The 17,692-nt window shown below is 41.4% G+C and overlaps 2 protein-coding genes across 6 annotated transcripts in view; one reads left to right on the forward strand and one right to left on the reverse strand.

The window, feature by feature from the left end:
* Nucleotides 1-8: 8 nt before the first annotated feature.
* The window catches only part of Asb3 (ankyrin repeat and SOCS box containing 3), a 98,419-nt gene continuing 80,735 nt past the window's right edge, over nucleotides 9-17,692 (forward strand). For all 4 annotated transcript variants that reach the window (XM_090336931.1, XM_090336930.1, XM_090336932.1 and 1 more), the window contains exon 1: nucleotides 9-302. The gene's annotated coding sequence lies outside the window, so the exon portion shown is untranslated. The remainder of the gene's footprint in view (nucleotides 303-17,692) is intronic.
* On the reverse strand, nucleotides 6,728-15,568 carry Chac2 (ChaC glutathione specific gamma-glutamylcyclotransferase 2). Of its 2 annotated transcripts, XM_090336149.1 has the most exons (3): nucleotides 15,160-15,568; nucleotides 8,974-9,009; nucleotides 6,728-7,823 (listed from the first exon to the last, which is right to left on the reverse strand). In XM_090336149.1, exons 1-3 carry the CDS (start codon nucleotides 15,292-15,294, stop codon nucleotides 7,458-7,460), a joined length of 537 nt encoding a protein of 178 aa, XP_090192275.1. In that variant the 5' UTR covers nucleotides 15,295-15,568; the 3' UTR covers nucleotides 6,728-7,457. The 2 variants fall into 2 exon arrangements, with proteins under 2 accessions (XP_090192275.1, XP_090192276.1); XM_090336150.1 differs by lacking the exon at nucleotides 8,974-9,009.

Genomic DNA, 17,692 nt, shown 5'->3' on the forward strand with positions numbered 1-17,692 from the left:
CCAACCGGCGCCACGTCTCCTTCCGGAGAGTCCGGCAACGCCGCCTCCGCCCCCTCCCCCGCCCCCTGGGGCCTCTCGCCAGTATTTCCGGGGTCAGGCAGCATATCAACATCCGGGGTCACGGGGCAGCCCGCCACTACGGAAGCCGGGAGGCCGGTGGCGTTTCTGTAGTTGTCGAGTCCCTTGGCTCTGAGGTGGTCTCGGATGCCGCGTTCTTCGGCACCCGCCGCGGGAAGAGGATTTGATCTGGAGGACCTGGGGACCAGCTTTTCCCTCTGAGAAGTGGCGGCACGGCGAAGCCGGTGAGTTCCGGTGGCGCCTGGCGCCCCGGGTCGCTTCTGACGCGCGCGTCGCTGGTGGGTGGGCGGCGGCCGGGGCCGCACGGCGGTAGCGGCGGAAAGTGTGAGCCGAGCCGGTGGCGAGTCCGCGGGAAAACTCGAGGTGGCGGTGAAGGTGGCCGCGTTCCCGACTCCCCTGCGGGCTGCACCGCACCTCTCCGGCTCGGAAGCGTCTCCTCGCCCCTCCTGCTGCCCGCTCGCGGCGTCTTGGGTCCTGCCGTCCTGGGTTAGGGACAACCTGGGCGAGGACCCGCCGTTTCCGGCTCCAGGATCTCGCGGGCCTCCCCGGCGGGCCCCCGAAGGAGACCCCAGGGGTGGGCTGCCCATTCCCAGCGCCTGCCTCTCAGGGGCGGGACGGGACAGGGGGACCGTAGGGGGGCGGTGTCAGTACTTTGAGTGGGAAGCTGGACATTTTCTCATGTGAACGGCAGGGCTGAATGAATGTAGTGGTGACTGAGATGGCATTGCAAATATCAGACGAAAAGTTTTGGTTCCTTCGCGGTCTCTTTTAAAAAGCAAACAGAAAAGCTATGGTTTTAATGGTCCGTTTAATAGGTTACGCGATGCCGACCAAAGAACGTCTATTCTCTTCCTGGGAGGTGAGGAAAGCTGGTGTGATAAGTTTGTGAAAACAACAACTCCCCCCCCCCCCCCCCCCCCCCCCCCCCGCCTCCCAATCCTGCTTTCCCAGCTTGGAGTGTGAAGTGTTTCCCTAGCATGCTTGAAGTCCTGGGTTCATTTCCTCGGTACCACGTAAACAAAATCCGCGTCTTCTCAAATTTTAACGGAAGAACAGTCCATATATCTGCTGTGTTTTAACAGGAAGTGACAGTATCAAGACCGCTTTGCATTAGAATTGAGGGTTAGTCACAAGTTAGCACTTATTTTACTTTTACTTGTCTTTTTTGGAGTCATTGGGATTTTGACCTTGTGCTTGGGAGTGTGTCACTCTTGCCACTAAGTCACACTACCAGTTCTTGTTTTGTTTTTTTTTTTTCTTTTTCTTTTTGCATTAAGTATTTTTCAGGTAGCATCGTACATTAAGTCTGCATAGTACTTAATCATTACTCTGTTCTGATCCTACTACCTGTGGTTTCCCATGTAGCTTATACACTACATTACATTCAGCATTGGTTGAGATGGTTAACTTTCTGAGTTGACTTCAAATGGTGAAGTCACGGCTTGGGATTACAGTGTGTGCCACCTTTCCCTGTATTTATTAGTGATACTTAGTTATCTGTTGGTGTTGAATGTGAAAGCAATTGGGATTGGTACAATAGCAAGTAAATGGGTTTCTGTCTTTTAGTCTGGTAGCCAAGAATTATACAGATAATTTTAGAGTAATGATGATGAAGCAGTTAAGATTTACCATTTGTTTTAGGCTAATCACTAGTAGGTAATTTTTTTTGTTTTTGTTCCCCCCCCCCCCAGTCCTTGACTGGGTCTGAGCATTGTCCTTGGGCTTTCTCAAGGCTAGCTCTCTACCACTTGAGCCACACCACCATTTCCAGCTTTTTCTGTGTATGTGGTACTGAAGAATGGAACACAGGTCTTCAAGCATGCTAGGCAAGCACTCTACCACTAGGTCACACTCCTGGCCCCTAGATAACTCTTTTTAAAAAATTGTGCCAGTACTGGAACTTGAACTCAGGGTCTGGACACTTTCATAGATTTGCTTTTGCTCAAGGCTAGCACTCTTACCATTTGAGCTGCAGTTGTATTTCCAGCTTTTTGGTGATTAATTGGAGATAAAAATCTCATGAATTTTCCTGCCCCACCTGGCTGTGAGTTTTGATCCTCAGGTCTCAGCCTCCAGTAGCTAGGATTACAGGTGTGCAGTGCCCAACTTTGAATACTTTTTAATATATTACATAAGAATTCTTGTGAGGCATGTACTAGGGATTATACCGTGAGGAATTCAAGTCCAGCAGAAAAGGCTTCCTAGTAGAGGTGACATTAGAGTTGTAGTTGTAAGGACTTATAGGAGTTTGTTAGGTGTGGGGAAATGTATTTGAAACACATCTCTTAGATAGTTCATTGGGGCTTTTTGGTGTAGTTAGAGGGTGGATAGGATAGAATAGGAAGCAGGGGAGTGGTGGTCAGTAGAAGGGGTTCAGTTCAGATGACCTGTAAGAGGATATCATGGTGAAGTATTGAGCTTTAATTTAGAACTTCTGGAGGTGTAGACTTTTTTGCTTCAAAATCATCTTAGGTGATTCTTGTTTTTCAAGTGTATGAAGACTTCTAAATGGATTAAGGGGTTGAATGTATAAGGCAATAGAAGAAAACTCAGGGGAGGACTTGGATAAGCTTGGTGTTTAAACCAGGAAATCCTAAGGCAAAGAAAACATAATAAGTTTTTTTTTGTAGTTTTTTAGCAAACTTAAAGGACCAGTACAGAAAAGTTAAACACATGCACTGGAATGTCTCAACATGGGACAACTGGGGACAAGACAGTAACAGACTGTAGGATTGAGGTTTGATGCATCAGGGTTCTGAAGTCTTCCTCCAGCTTCAAGTGTCCTGGATCCTTTTTTTTTATTCCCCCAGTTCTGGGCTCAGGTCCTGAGCACTGTCCTTGGGTTTTCTCAAGGATAGAGCTCTACTACTTGAGCCACAGCCCCACTTCTGGCTTTTTTCTCTGTATGTGGTACTCAACTCAGGTCTTCATGGATGCTAGGCAAGCACTCTACCACTAGGCCAAACTCCTGGCCCCATCCTGGGTCCATTTTCCAAAGTATTTATTGAGAAGGGTACAGGGGTGTACGTGCAGAAAAAGTGAGGTCACAATAACCTTGAAATCACACGCATCAATCGTGTGATATGTTCAAGTGATAACATTTTTTTGTATCTTAATCAGGTGCAAGCAGCAAATGACTTATGATTAATATAGATTTTTGTCTATCCCTAAATTCCCAGAAAGTTTGGTGTGGACTTAGCCTACACCTAGGATAGGAATCTGAGGTCCTTTAAGGCAGGACTGATTGGCCATTTTGAAGACTTTCAGCATTCTGAGACTTCTGGGAAGAGACATTCTATCCTCCCTGTCCTTTCTGGTCTCACAGTTTAGTTTTGGGGGCTCTCACACTTGAAAGTAGGACAACTCAGAAAAGTATAGTGTGTAAATGGAATATGCTGAATGAAAAATGCTACAAACACTATTTACCTGCTGTCAAGAAAATTATTTTTTAAAAATTCAAATGGTGACATCTAGATGACGACGACGATGACGATGATGACAACGATGATGATTAGTCCCATTACCAGGTCTTGAGCTCAGGGCCTGGACACTGTCCTTGACCTTTTTTGCTCAAGGCTAGTGGCCTACTAGTTGAGTCACAGTTTCCCTTGTAGTTTTTTGTTCGTTAATTGGAGATAAGTCTCTCAAGTTTATCTGCCCAGACTGGCTTTGAACTCTGATCCTCAAATTTCAGTTTCCTAAGTTGCTAGGATTATAGGCTTGAACCATTGGTCCTGACTTGTCCAGAAAAGTTTTTACACACTTAGTTATAGTTGTTATAAAGTTGAATTGCTGAAAAATTTTCACTGAAATGATTTTACATTGTTTATATCTTGTTTTATTAAAACCTCACAGAAGAAAATAGAAAAGCTATCAATATCCGATTTTCAGTCCCCTATCTATATCATAGGTACTTTTAAAAACCGAGACCTCCACCTTCAGAAAACAAAAAGATCTTAATATTCGGGACTACCAATAACCGGAAAGAAAAATTATTTTAAATGAAATTGTTCCCATAGTGAATTCTTTTTCCTTTTCTTTTCTCCCTTCCCTCCCCTCCCCATCTTTTCCTTCCCTCTCTCCCTCCCTTCTTCTCCCTTCCCTTTCTTTACCTCTGGCTATTTGACTTGTTTTTGTCGAAAGGAGTGAAAATGCAGTTATAAATGAACAATCAAAAAGCCATCAGGTCCAAGACATGTGAAAGGGTATCAATGTATGTGAATTAATGCATCTTCTATCTGGCAAATATCATGTAACCCTTTTACTAATTACAATAAAAAACAAAACAAAACAACAAAAAAAAAAACCCAGTGTGAGAGCCTCTGGGAGTCACAGTGTCAGCTCCCGAGGCTGCACTGTGTCACTGGCCGGTCAGTTCTCCATCTATTTCCCCTGGCCGGTCAGTTCACCATTTACTTCCCCAATAAATTCACCTTTTTATATGAAAAAAAAAAGCCATCAGGTGTTAGTTACCTCCAATGCTTTCAAGTAGAGTTGGCTGTCATCTTGGTTTCTTTAAATAATGTTAGGTATAAAGTGGTAGCAGATGGTGGTCATTAAGGTGTGAGATTAAAGTGGATTTTGGGGGGTAAAGAACTGTAATATGGGTCTGGAATAGGGTAGAACTACTGGAAAAAAATCCCTCAAGTCGGACATGGTGGTTCATGAAGAGACAGAAGAATCTCAAGTTTGAAACCAGCTTGGGCTACATAGTTAGATCTTGTTACCAAAGTGGGAGAAAAAAGTTCTTTTCTAAATGCAGGGTTTACATGTACATTTTTCTTCAATTCCTAAAACTTAAAGGCTAGCTCATATTTCTACTCTGAGGAATGAGAACCTGAGTTGGTGTTTGATATAACTATAGCAGAAAAAATGTTTTTTGAGTTTGAGATCTGGTGGCTGTAGAGACTTGAAGTTTTTCTATGAAAACTGCTAATATATTCAAGATATTTACTAGCTTGGAGGCCCCCCAAAACTCAGCTTCTCTATACTTCAGTAGCTTAATTTATCCATTTGAGCCAGGTTTCTTCCCATCTTAATAACAATTGATATCCTTTTGGGGCTCTTCCCAACATGGCCTTCCTATTAATTTTTTTTTTTTTAATGGGTAATGGGGCTTGAACTTGGCCTGGGTGCTGTCCCTGAGCTCTTCAGCTAAGGCTACTGCCCTATGAGGTTAACTAGAGATAAGAGTCTCAAGTCCTTTTGTTCCCGGGCTGGATTTGAACTATGATCCTCAGATCTCAGCCTCCTGAGTAGCGAAGATTACAGGTGTGAGCCACCCAGCCCAGCCTTCCTATTTTTGTGTGTTTTTATATTATTCTAGTGTAACTACTAACTGAAAGCCTAGAAAAACATATAAGTGGAGATCCCCTTGGATCTTGATTTTTGTTTATAAAATAAAAAGCTACACCTTTGAAGCTGGATGTGGTGGCTCATGCCTGTAATCCTAGCTACTCAGGAGGCTGAGACCTGAGGAACAGGGTTCAAAACCAGCCCGGGCACAAAAGGACCTGACACTTTTTATCTCCAGTTAACCTCTAGAAAATGGGGAGTGGGTTTTTGCTCAATGGTAGGGTACTAGCCTTGATCTGAAGAGCTCAGGGACAACGCCCAGGCCAAGTTCAAGCCCCCCCCACACACAAAGCTACACCTTTGAATAGCCCAGTGTGATTTGGAGTTGTAGTATGTTAGAATAGACTTATATTTGTGTTAATAGCTACACAGCTGTCAAAATCTAACTTTGTGTATTGAACTGGCCTTGAACTTGAGATCCTCCTGCCTTAGCCTCCAAAGGGCATTACAGATATGTGACATTACATTCAACTAGCTAAATTTTTAAGGTCCTAGAAGATAATTATATAGCTGAGCAAATTATTGAGTACTTACAAATAGAAGTAAAATAAAAAGCAAGAAGAGCTTGGAATGTGGCTTAGTGGTAGATTGCTTGCCTAGCATGCATGAAGCCTTGGGTTTGATTCCTCAGTACCACATAAACAGAAAAAGTTGGAAGTGGTGCTGTGGCTCAAGTAGTAGAGTGAGCAAAAGAAGCCTAGGGACAGTGCCTAGGCCCTGAGTTCAAGACCCAAGATTTGGCAAAAAACCAGAACTAATCCCCTCCCCTCCACATACAACTTTCCTACTATAAAGGGCAGTTTAATTTTATGTGAGAATTTTACCGTTCATGTGTGGATGTGAGGAACTGTAAGTTAAAACTTATGGGAATATTATTAAACGCATACATGAGTAATGTAAATTAAATAAATAAGCTTTAATGTGATTATCAAGACTTTCTACTGGAGTTAATAATGTATTTATTAGTTTTGACTTGATTAGCAGCAGCATAAACAGTTGGTACTCATTTTGGTGGCAAGTGGTAACAAAAACGTTGTAAAAAAAAATCAGGTGATTATTAAATACAAAAGCTGTTTCAAATAGAACTTATATATGTTTTCACTAATCTGTAATTATCAAAAAGCCTTTTTTCAGCTTTAGTATAAGATAAATACAAAGTGAATGACATCATTAGTGGATGTAATTTGTATAATTAGTAATTTGAGTTCTTTAGGTTATTTTTTTCTAGGTAGTAAAATGTGTATTTTTTTCCCCAAAAGAAGATGTATAACATATTATCATTCAAAGGAAAATCTTATATTCAAAAAGCAAATTTATTATTTTTTTTTTCAAAATTTTGAGACAGGGAATTGCTATGTATTCAGGTTGGCCTCAAGATCCTCTTGTCTCCATCTCCAGAATGGTGTGATGATAGGTGCACACCACCATACCCAGCTAAAAGTCAATTTCTTTTGGCTTGAATTGGAGACTCATTTAATTCCTGAATAATAAAGAAATTCACAATTAAGGCTTATTTTATCTATATTACTGTATATTTCGAATCACATTATTTTAAGCTTGTATATTTTAAATCATGGTTACAGAATGATTTTATAGGAATATATTGAAGGTGTAATTTTATTGTATGTATTGACTTTAATTCTCTATAACATTAAAATAGTATTGTGAGATGAAACATTAAGATTCCTTTTACTCTGATAAAAACAAGAACTGAATTGAGACTATTTCTAAAGAACTCGCTTCTAATGAGCAAGTGTTCAATATCTTATAGTTAGGAAATCAAATGCTATTAAAACTTGAATTTCTTCTTTCTGTATTCTGCAGTCTTCTGAATATGTTTCTGGACACTTGCAGTTAAACTCTAACTTTGATGATGTCCTGACTACACTATTAAAAATAGTATCTTCATGTAGTAAACACATTTCCAAAACACATTGCCATAATGCACTGAAGTGACTCTGAAGATTAAAAGCTCTGCTAATTAGGAAAAGTCAATGACTAGGTCTTTGAAAGTAATTGAGGTTCTATTTTTCTTCTAAACGTTCCTTTACTAATTTTTCCAAAGAGAAAAGATGTTCATCTGCATCTTCTGGCACAAGGTTTCTAATAGAATTTGCAAGTTCAAAAAGATATTCTGTATTTCTTCCACTTGGGCCAGCTGCATTAAAAATTTGTTCAGCAATGTCTTCAAGAGGTGCAGGACCAAGATAATTAGGATTATCACATGTCCCAATGTATAGCAACACGCTGAATGGTTTTGTAGTAGGATCTTTTGGATAGAAGATCACTGTTATGGTTCTGTAGCCTCCTTTCTCTCTGAAGTCAAGATATGTTTTTACTTCTTCTTCTTTTCCTACTGGCAGTTTATAAGCAACACCCCATACACAGCCCTGTTGAAAATGAAAAGAGTATACTATTTAGTGTTTAGAAGGCTCGTCAGAATAAGATATGTTATGACCTAAGATAACATTGTGTGGTCTTACAAGGCAGTTTTAAGTTTTGCATCACTTATGATGCACTGAAGAGGGACATACTGAATTAAATGAAGGAAGACTTGTATCCAAGCAGGAATATGTTATTTATCTTTCAGCTTTGTGTGTGTGTGTGGGGGGGGAACAGTTGTGGGGCTTAGAATTCAGGGCCTGGACACTGTCTTGAGCTTTTTTGCTCAAGCTAGTGCTCTATTGCTTGATACACAACACTATTTCTGGCTTTTTCTGTGTATGTGATACAGAGGAATGGAACCAGGGCTTGGTGGGTGCTAGGCAAGCACTTTACCACTAAGCCACATTCCCAGCCCCTATTATTCTTAACATATTTTTAAAAACACACAGTAATGAGACTACCTGTCATTTGGTTGTACTTTATTGCTACCTTGCACTCTACATTCTAACTTTTCCCACTGGCCTTATTTCCCTCAAATATGAAAAACAAGACAAAACAAAAGGCTTTGATAACAAGTAAAGGAAAGAGTTCTATACTGTTCAAATTGTCTGATGCAGTACTTACTGACAGTTAAATTTCATTGGTTAAAACTGAAAATTGGGCCAGGAGTTTGGCCTAGTGGTAAAAGTGCTTGTCTAGCATGCATAAAAGACCCGGGTTTGATTCCTTGATACCACATACATAGAAAAAGCCAGAGTGGTGGTGTGGTTCAAAGTGGTAGAGCACTAGCCTTGAGCTGAAGAGTTCAGGGACAGCGCGCAGGCCCTGCAGTCTAATTTTTGCTAGGCTCAGAATGACTATCTGGATTATAAATTTTAATATTGGATAGTGTAAGGGGTAACAAAAGTTCCTTAGCATAACAACTACAAACTTCATTTTTTTTGCACTTTCCCCTCCAACATGTATTTAACTCATACAAACATTTCTATCTTTGAATATGTACTGTGTACAGTCCTGCCCTCTTTGTTTACCTGGCATATCGGGCCATTTCCTACATGAGTTCAAGCCTCATGACTGACCAAAAACTGAAAAACAACAAAAAAAGTAATAAACCCTGAATAATAAAATCCTATGTAAAGAAGAATTATATCATACCCCAGGATCTTCAACAAGAGTCACCACTCTTCCAGGCTGTTTTGAAAAAGGTTAAAAAATAAACAAGTGAACATATTATCATCAACTCATTACTGACATGAAATAAAACCAACCTATTTGTTCTAAGAAACTTTTAAATATGTTTATTTTTGTCAGGCATGAGTGGCTCATGACTGTACATAGCTATTCAGTAGACTGGTATCTGAGGATTGCTGTTCAAAGCCAGTTTGGGCAGAAAAGTGCTGTAAGAGACTCATCACAAAAACTACCAAGGCCAGAAGTGGAGCTGTGGCTCAAAGTGGTAGATCACTAATCTTTGAGCAAAATGCCTCAGGGACAGTGCCCAGACCCTGAGTCCAGGCCTAGGATCAGTACATATGTATGTACACTCGCACACACACACACACGCACGCACACACACACACGTTTTGCAGACTTTTCTGCTGAAGCTGAATTTGAATCATGACCTAGGACATCAGCCTCTGAGAAGCGAGGATTACAGAATGAGCTTTTGAGTGCCTTCAGTCTGGTTTCTCTTTATCCTTTACAATTACTTCTTGGAGATTTCTCTACCTGGTATCTAATTTGTTTCCCTGCAGTCTTACTTTTTGCTGGGTTCAGAATGACTGTCTGGATTATAAATTTTAATAGAGTACAGGGTAAAATGAAAATTCCTTAGCACAATTTAACTACAAGCTTCATTTCTTTCCACTTTCCCCTTCAACATGTACTGAATGACTTAACTCCTACAAACATATCTTCGAATATGTACTGTGTGCAGTCCCACCCTTTTTGTTTACCTGGCATATCAGGCCATTTCCTCCAGAAAGTTTTGGTTCATTCTACAGTCAGATTTAGTAATTCCACCTAAACTCTCATTGCTACCTTTTTTTTTTTTTTTTTTTTTTTTTTTTGCCAGTCCTGGGCTTGAGCTCAGAGCATAAGCACTGTCCTTGGACTTTCTCAAGGCGAGAGCTCTACCACTTGAGCCTCAGCACCACTTCCGGCTTTTTTCTATGTATGTGGTACCAAGGAATCCAACCCGGGTCTTCATGCATGCTAGGCAAGCACTTTAACCACTAGGCCAAACTCCTGGCCCTCTCATTGCTACTTTTATTTCCTTTGTATCCCTTACAAAGCATTTTGGTTTGATGGGTATCCCTAGTACAAAGGAGAGTGCTCATTTTTATGTGCTTATTCCTGTTTATGTGCTCATTTTTAGCTGTTTAAAGAATAGGTGTATTGGGGCTGGGAATTTGGCCTCGTGGTAGAGGACTTGCTTAGTATGCATGGAGACCCAGGTTCCATTCCTCTGTACCACATACATAGAGAAAAGTTGGAAGTGGTGCTATGGCTCAAGTGGTAGAGCTCCAGCCCTGAGAAAGCCCAAGGACAGTGGTAGGCCCTGAGTTAAAGGCCTATCCAGTACTGGCAAAAAAAAAAAAAGATACGATTATTAAAAGTCTTGGTCTTGGGTGGTGTCAGGAGGCAGGAGGGACACAAAAGAATATTTGGAAGTCATTTGAATGGACATGAAAGGAATCTTGTGATTGCTAATGGATGATACGAATATAGACTACTGGTAAATGTACTTGTAAGCTCTCTGACCCTGAAATAAATGTAATAGGGCAGTGATACTTACAAAAGTTTTTTCTAAGCTGAATGGGATTGGAGGATATCAAATGAGTCAGATGAGCATTTTTAATGAGTAATATTTTTACCTAAGGCCGGTACTCTAAGTCTACTGTAATAAAAATTGGAGGTAGGGCTGGGATATAGCTTAGTGGCAAAGTGTGCCTAGCAGGTGCAACACTCCGGGTTCCATCCCCAATACCGTTAATGTGAAGGGGGCCAGGAGACTGGCCTAGTGTAGAGTGCTTGCCTAGCATGCACGAAGACCTGGGTTTGAGTCCTCGGTATCATCTATGTATAAAACACCAGAAGTGTAGCTGTGGCTCAAGTGGCCGAGCTCTAGCATTGAGAAAGCACAAGGATAGTGCTCAGGCCCTGAGCCCAAGCCTAGGATTGGCCAAAAAACAACAAAAAAAAGTGAAGTAAAGATTATGATTTTTGTTTGGTCTTGGTTTGAACTCAAAGCCACTCACACTTGCTAGGCAGTGACTTGACTAATGATCCCCCTGTTTTTTTTTTTTTTTCCATGCTGATCCTGGGGCTTGAATGCAGGGTCTGGGTGTAGTCTGAGCATTTATACTTAAGGCAAGCACTCTTCCACAATGAGCTCCACTTCTGTGTGTGTGTTTTCCAGCCCTGGGGCTTGAACTCAGGGCCTAAGCACTGTCCTTGGACTTTCTCTAGGCTAGAGCTCTACCATTTGGGACACACCACCACTTCCAGCCTCTTCATGTTATGTGATACCAAGGAATCGAACCCTGGTCTTTGTGCATGCTAGGCAAGCACTCTATCACTAGGCCAAACTTCCAACCCTGTGTGTGTGTGTGTGTGTGTGTGTGGTAGGAAATTGGAGATAAAAGTCTCTTGGGCCAGGCCTGTAATTTTAGCTACTCAGGAGGCTGAGATCTGAGGATTGTGGTTCAAAGGCAGCCGGGGCAGTAAAGTCTGAGACACATGTCCAATTAACTAACAACAGCAAAAAGCTAGAAATGGTACTATGGCTCAAACTGATATTTATACTAGCCTTGAACATAAAAGCTCAAGGCCAACACTCAGGCTCTGAGTTCAAGCATCAGGACTGGCACCAAAAAAGAAAACAAAAACAGGCTCATAGACTTTGTCTGAGTGGTTTGATCCACAATCCTCAGATCTCAGCCTCCTGAGTAGATTACAGGTGTTAGCCACTGCACCAGTCCATTGACTACTCTTGAATTTTTTTTTCTTTGCACTGATTATTTTGAGGTTGGCTATCTCCTATCTTGTGTCTGGATCTTGATCATCCTATTTTCTTATTCCTGCAGGATAGCTATGCCCTGAATCTCCCTCTGTGATGGAATCCAATGAACCTTTTTCTGAGGCTGGCCTGGTGTACTATAATTCTCCTTATCTTAGTCTCCCAAGTAATTAGGATTTCAGGCATGAAGCACTGGGCCCAGCTATTGGTTGAGAAGGGCTCTTAAAATAAATTGTTTTTGGTTCTTCTGGGGCTTAAAGTCAGGGCCTTATGTTCTTACTTTCCATTTTTGCTCAGTACTGGGTTATTCTACCACTTGAGCCTCACCTCCACTTTTGGCTTTTTGCTCCACTACTCAGCTTTCTGAGTAGGTAGGCTTACAGATATGAGCGACTGTGCCCAGTTTGGTTTTTTTTTCCTCTTCCTTAACTAGAATACTGTATTTCAAAGATGTCTAGAATTTGGATTTTCCTTTAAATTTACTGGCATGTATTTCTAAAGTAAAAGGCATCATCAGTCTGTCTGACAGTAAATATATCTTGACATGCTGTTTATACACATTGTACATTTTGAGAATTGTAAAATGCTATTATAACCACATGTACATAGTTAATACTTGGTTATTAAAGTGAGAGCTGGACTAAGGTTTTCTCATCAGTGGCAATTTAAAGTGATCTTAGGGCTTTCTCATCAGTGGCAGTTTAAAGTGATCTAATAAGAATTGAAACTCAAAATGTATTTTATTTGTTTAGTTTTTTGAGGGGAGTTGATCGTGGGGTTTGAACTCAGGGTCTCGGCACTGTTCCTGAACTGTTTTGCTCAAGGCTAGCACTCTACCACTTTGAGCCACAATGCATTTCCACTTTTTGAAGGTTAACTGGAGCTGGGTCTCATGGGGATTTTTCTGCCTGGGCTGGCTTTGAATCATGATCCTCAGATCCCAGCCTCTTTAGGTAGGATTATAGTTGTGAGCCACTGGCACCTGGCTTTTGCTTAATTCTTTAATGTTTTTGATATTGTTTCATAACAGTTTTGCAGATAGTTTGTTTCTATTGGTATATAAAAATATCCTTTGCCCTAAGACATCTGCCCTTTTTCAGATCATCTGCCCATATTCCAATAGGCCAGAATTAGATTTTTCTTTCTTTGGTTGGTTTTGAGGCTTGAACTCGGGTCCTGGGTACTGGCCCTGAGCTCTTTTGCTCAGGGCTAGCACTAATACCACTTTGAACAATAGTTCTACTTCTGGGTATTTGAGTGGTTACTTGGAGGTGAGAGGCTCACAGACTTTCCTTTCCCAGGCTGGCCTTGAACTGTGATCTTCAGAACTTGGTCTCCTGAGTAGGATTATAGATATAAGCTATAAACACCAGGATAGAATTAAAAAAATTTTTTTTTTTGCAGGTGTGTCTTGGGAGAGGGGGAGGGGGCTCCTGGGGCTGGCTTGAACTCAGGGCCTGGGCTCTGTAGCTGAGCCTCTGTGCTCAAGGCCAGTGTTCTACTACTTGGGGCCATACTACTGGCTTTTTCTGTTTATGTGTACTGAGAAATCGAATCCAGGGCTTCATGCATGCTAGGCACGCACTCTACCACTAAGCCACATGCCTAAAATTAAGTTCTTAACTGGCTGATTCTAGTTGAGTGGTTTCTAACTCAGATTTCCCCATCATTATTTCAATCCCATGTGCTTTTTATTTGAACCTTGATCTCTTCCATTTCCACAACTGTAGGTATTTTTGTAATTAACCCTACTTTCTCTCTCCCCTCCCTTTCCCTTCCCTCCCTTCCCTCTCCCCTCCCTCTCTGTCTTGGGCTTGAGCTCAGGGCCTGAGCACTGTCCTTGGACTTTCTCAAGGCTAGAGCTCTACCACTTGGGCCTCAGCACCACTTCTGGCGTTTTTTTCTATGTATGTGGTACCAAGGAATCGAACCCAGGTCTTTGTGCATGCTAGGCAAGCAGTCTACCACTAGGCCAAACTCCCAGCCCTTATTGCTGTTTTTAAGAGAGAAATTCCTGGTGCTGAGGCTTAAGTGGTAGAGCTCTAGCCTTGAGAAAGTCCAAGGACAGTGCTCAAGCCCTGAGCTCAAGCCTGGGACTGGCAAAAGCAAAAGCAAACCATTGAAGTTCACATTTAAAAAAATATTTTAGGCCAGGAGTTTTGCCTAGTGGTAGAGTGCTTGCCTAGCATGCACAAAGACCTGGGTTCGATTCCTCGGTACCACATACATAGCAAAAAGCCGGAAGTGGTGCTGAGGCTCAGGTGGTAGAGTGCTAGCCTTGAGAAAGTCCAAGGACAGTGCTCAAGCCCTGAGCCCAAGCCCAGGACTGGCAAAAAAAAAAAAAAAAATTAGAGAATAAGCAATAAAAATGTTTTATCATAGGTTAGAAGGTTAACCAAAACAAGTGTCCAAATTATTAGTTGCTAATTATCCCATATTTAGTTTTCTTCAGGAATTAGTCTGAAGGCTGATTTACATAAGCATTTAGCTTCTAATTCTTGGAATGCATATATAGAATTGAATGTCTTTGTATTTGAAGTAATACAATGTATGACAGTAAAAATAAGTCCTAATTTATATTAAACATTAATATTTCTTCCTTAGCAATTCTAAATTATAAAAGTACTACTGCTTTAGGGGTCTTACTCGTATAACAAACCAAATTAACTTTGTTAGTACCTGAAAACCTAAATAATCCAGATGGGTTTAATAACCAGACACGGTTTTGAAAATTTAATTCTTCTTGATATTAGGCATCATTTAATAAAATTGTTGGAAAGACACACGAGAAGGGGTATAAATATGTGAGAAGTAATGCAGCTAATACCTGGCGAATATAACTGTAACCCCTCTATACATTATAATAAAGATAAACTAAACTTATATGTACCAAACATTAAAAAAAGGTTGGAAAGACATAAAATTAGTAACTACAAGTGAGTGTAAATTTAAATCAAGGAATCTGGCTGAATGCAAAAATGTCAACCCAATTTAACTGTTTACATTTTCAGGTTGAATTTTACTATTTCGTTTCCTTGGTAGCATGAAAATTCACTCCCCCGCTCCCCCGTTTGTCTTCAGTAGTGCTCAGAGCTGGTGTGTTTGTGGCCACGGGGTTTTGCCGCCTCTAGAAACTTAACTAGCAGTATCTTCAGCAGTTTTAGGGGTGTCCAGGTCTGGGATAGAGGTGGGGGCTGATGAAGATGCAAGGGTAGCCGTGTATGGCCTCAGGGAAGCCTTGGGGTGTGGGTCCTCCACAGGTGGGACAGGAATTGGGGAGCGGCAGGGTGGGCAGCGTGGGGACCTTGCCGGCTCCTTACCTTGCCCGGGACCCCGCGGTGGTCAGTGCTGCCTTGCCAGAAGCGCCTGCTGTAGTCTGTGATGTACCCAACCAGCTTGTCCTGGTAGGGGAAGTCCACCTTCCAAATCAGGGACCCGTAACCAAACACCCACATCTTTTCAGAGCTCCTGAGTCCCGCTGTGGTCAACCCCTCCGCCGGGGTCTCCTTTAGCCGCAGGAACTGCTGCCTCTCCGAGGTACTTAACCGGCTGCTCCGGGCGCAGGCGCAATGACTGCGCAGCTCAGGGCGCAAAGCACACTGGGGTTGTAGTCCAGGAACGTTTCCCACTCCTGTTCAGTAAGTATTGCTTCATTTCCTTGTTTCAAAAGGATCGTTGACCTTCTGTGTATCTACTAGCTGACTGTTCTGCGCTTCGGTAAATCGGTAAACTTCCTTTGCTGTGCTCGTGCAGAGTACTACAATTCCCACAATCCTTTTCGGAGGGCTGTGACTCCGAAGTTGAAACTTTCTTTTGCCTCTAACGGGGAGGGGTGAAAAGGGTAAGCTGTGGAGTCCTGGCTAGGGCAGTCTAGGTAGGTCACACCCACGCCACTCTTGGGAGAGCTGAAAGACTTTTTGTGCTTTGAAAATTGGATACCCTCGCATTGTAACAGCAGCCAGAGGAGCCGAAGCTGCAATTAATGTAATCCATATTTGACTCAAAATCGATCGTTTGCCTTTCCAGATATAACAAAATTGACAGTAAAAATCTTAGGCCTGTGCAAAGGCAACTTATTCCAATGTAAATCGTTTACCCAGTTAAAGTTTATGCTAAGAGCAATGATATATATTTTAGTGCTTTCAGTAGCTCATTTAGAAAAAAACAAGGTTCTAAAGCTCATGGCAAGCTTCAGAAATGAGCTGAGGAACATACTGAAATTGTGTGCAAAATTGGGGCACATGTAGATCTTTTGGAGAGGAACTTTATAGCGTCCACGAATCAAAAATCCTAATAAGATCTTCTGGTTAGAGCAGTTCCTCAAAAGTGTTCTTTAGAAGGGGGTGGAGGGAGGGAAATGGGAACAAAAACAGGAGAAGGGGTATCAATGTGTGTGAAGTAATGCACCTACTATCTGGCGAATATAACTGTAACATTACAATAAAAAAAAGTTAAAAAAAGTATTCTTCAGGAAGCTCACCTGGATTATCATGATTGTGTCTGTGTGTGTGAGTCCTTAACCAAGTCAAATTCTTGGAAATTTCTATTAATCATTTTCTATGTTATTAGAGAATGTGAAAATACTCATGTTCAGACCATTATTATCATTCTTGAAAAGAAATCTAGAGAAACTGCCACATGGAAATCTTAAGTTTCAGGATAACCAGACTTTTGGTTATCCAGTCGTAGTTTCCTATTGCTGGCATATAATTTTCTGTTACCACTCCCCCCCCCCAAAAAAAAGTTTAAAAAACTTTCAGACATATAGGAAAGTTAAGCATAATGGTCATTCATATAAACTGTTTATACTCAGTGATTAATATTGATTAATATTTTGTTACAGTTGTCTTCCTTTTTTCCCTATGTAGATGCTTTAAATTTGAAAAAAAGTTGCATTTTTGAGCATTTTATTGCTAGATCCTTCTGCATAAATGTTTGAGGAATAAGGACACATTCTTCTAATATCCACAGTGCTTTTTATCATATCCATGAAAATTAATAGCAGCTGCTTCATCAAATAGCTGTTCTTTATTCTTAATTATCTGAAAATTGTTTTGTAGAGTTCCCCATTCCAAGTCCAGGATCCTGTTGAAGGTTTTCTTTTTTTCTTTTAATTCTGAGACCTGCTAGGCAACTACTCTATTATTGAGCCACACACCACTCAACTCTCATTTGAAGTTTATATGTCACATTTGCTTGACTATGGATTCCCATTTATTCTAGATAGAGCACAGGCCTTTTTTTTTTTTTGCCAGTCCTGGGCTTGAGCTCAGGGCCCGAGCACTGTCCTTGGATTTTCTCAAGGCTAGAGCTCTACTACTTGAGCCTCAGCACCACTTCCGGCTTTTTGCTATGTATGTGGTACCGAGGAATCGAACCCGGGTCTTCCTGCATGCAAGGCAAGCACTTTAACCACTAGGCCAAACTCCCGGCCAGCACAGGCCTTTTTTGTGTGTATAAAGTAACATCTTTGTTTTTTATTTTTTTATTGGTTGTGGGGCTTGAACTCTGGGCTTGGGCACTGTCCCTGAGCTCTTCAGCTCAAGGCTAGTACTTTACCACTTGAGCTACAGTGCCACTTCCTGTTTTCTGGTGCTTAATTGAAGATAAGAGTTGCAGGAACTTTTGTGCCCTGGCTGGCTTTGGACTCAGGTCCTCAGATCTCAGCCTCCTGAGCAGCTAGGATTATAGGTGTGAGCCACTACTAGGCGATTTTTGTTAAAATGAATCGTAGTATAATTTGAACTCAAGTACTATCACACTATCCAGCTCCATGACTGACCAAAAAAAAAGTCTGTTCCATAGCTGTTTTCTTGAGAATCTTGAGTCTTAACTCATAATCCAACTTGTTTA

This window comes from Megascapheus bottae, chromosome 7 (assembly GCF_031878675.1).
Source record: "Megascapheus bottae isolate mThoBot1 chromosome 7, mThoBot2.hap1, whole genome shotgun sequence".
Lineage (NCBI taxonomy): Eukaryota > Metazoa > Chordata > Mammalia > Rodentia > Geomyidae > Megascapheus > Megascapheus bottae.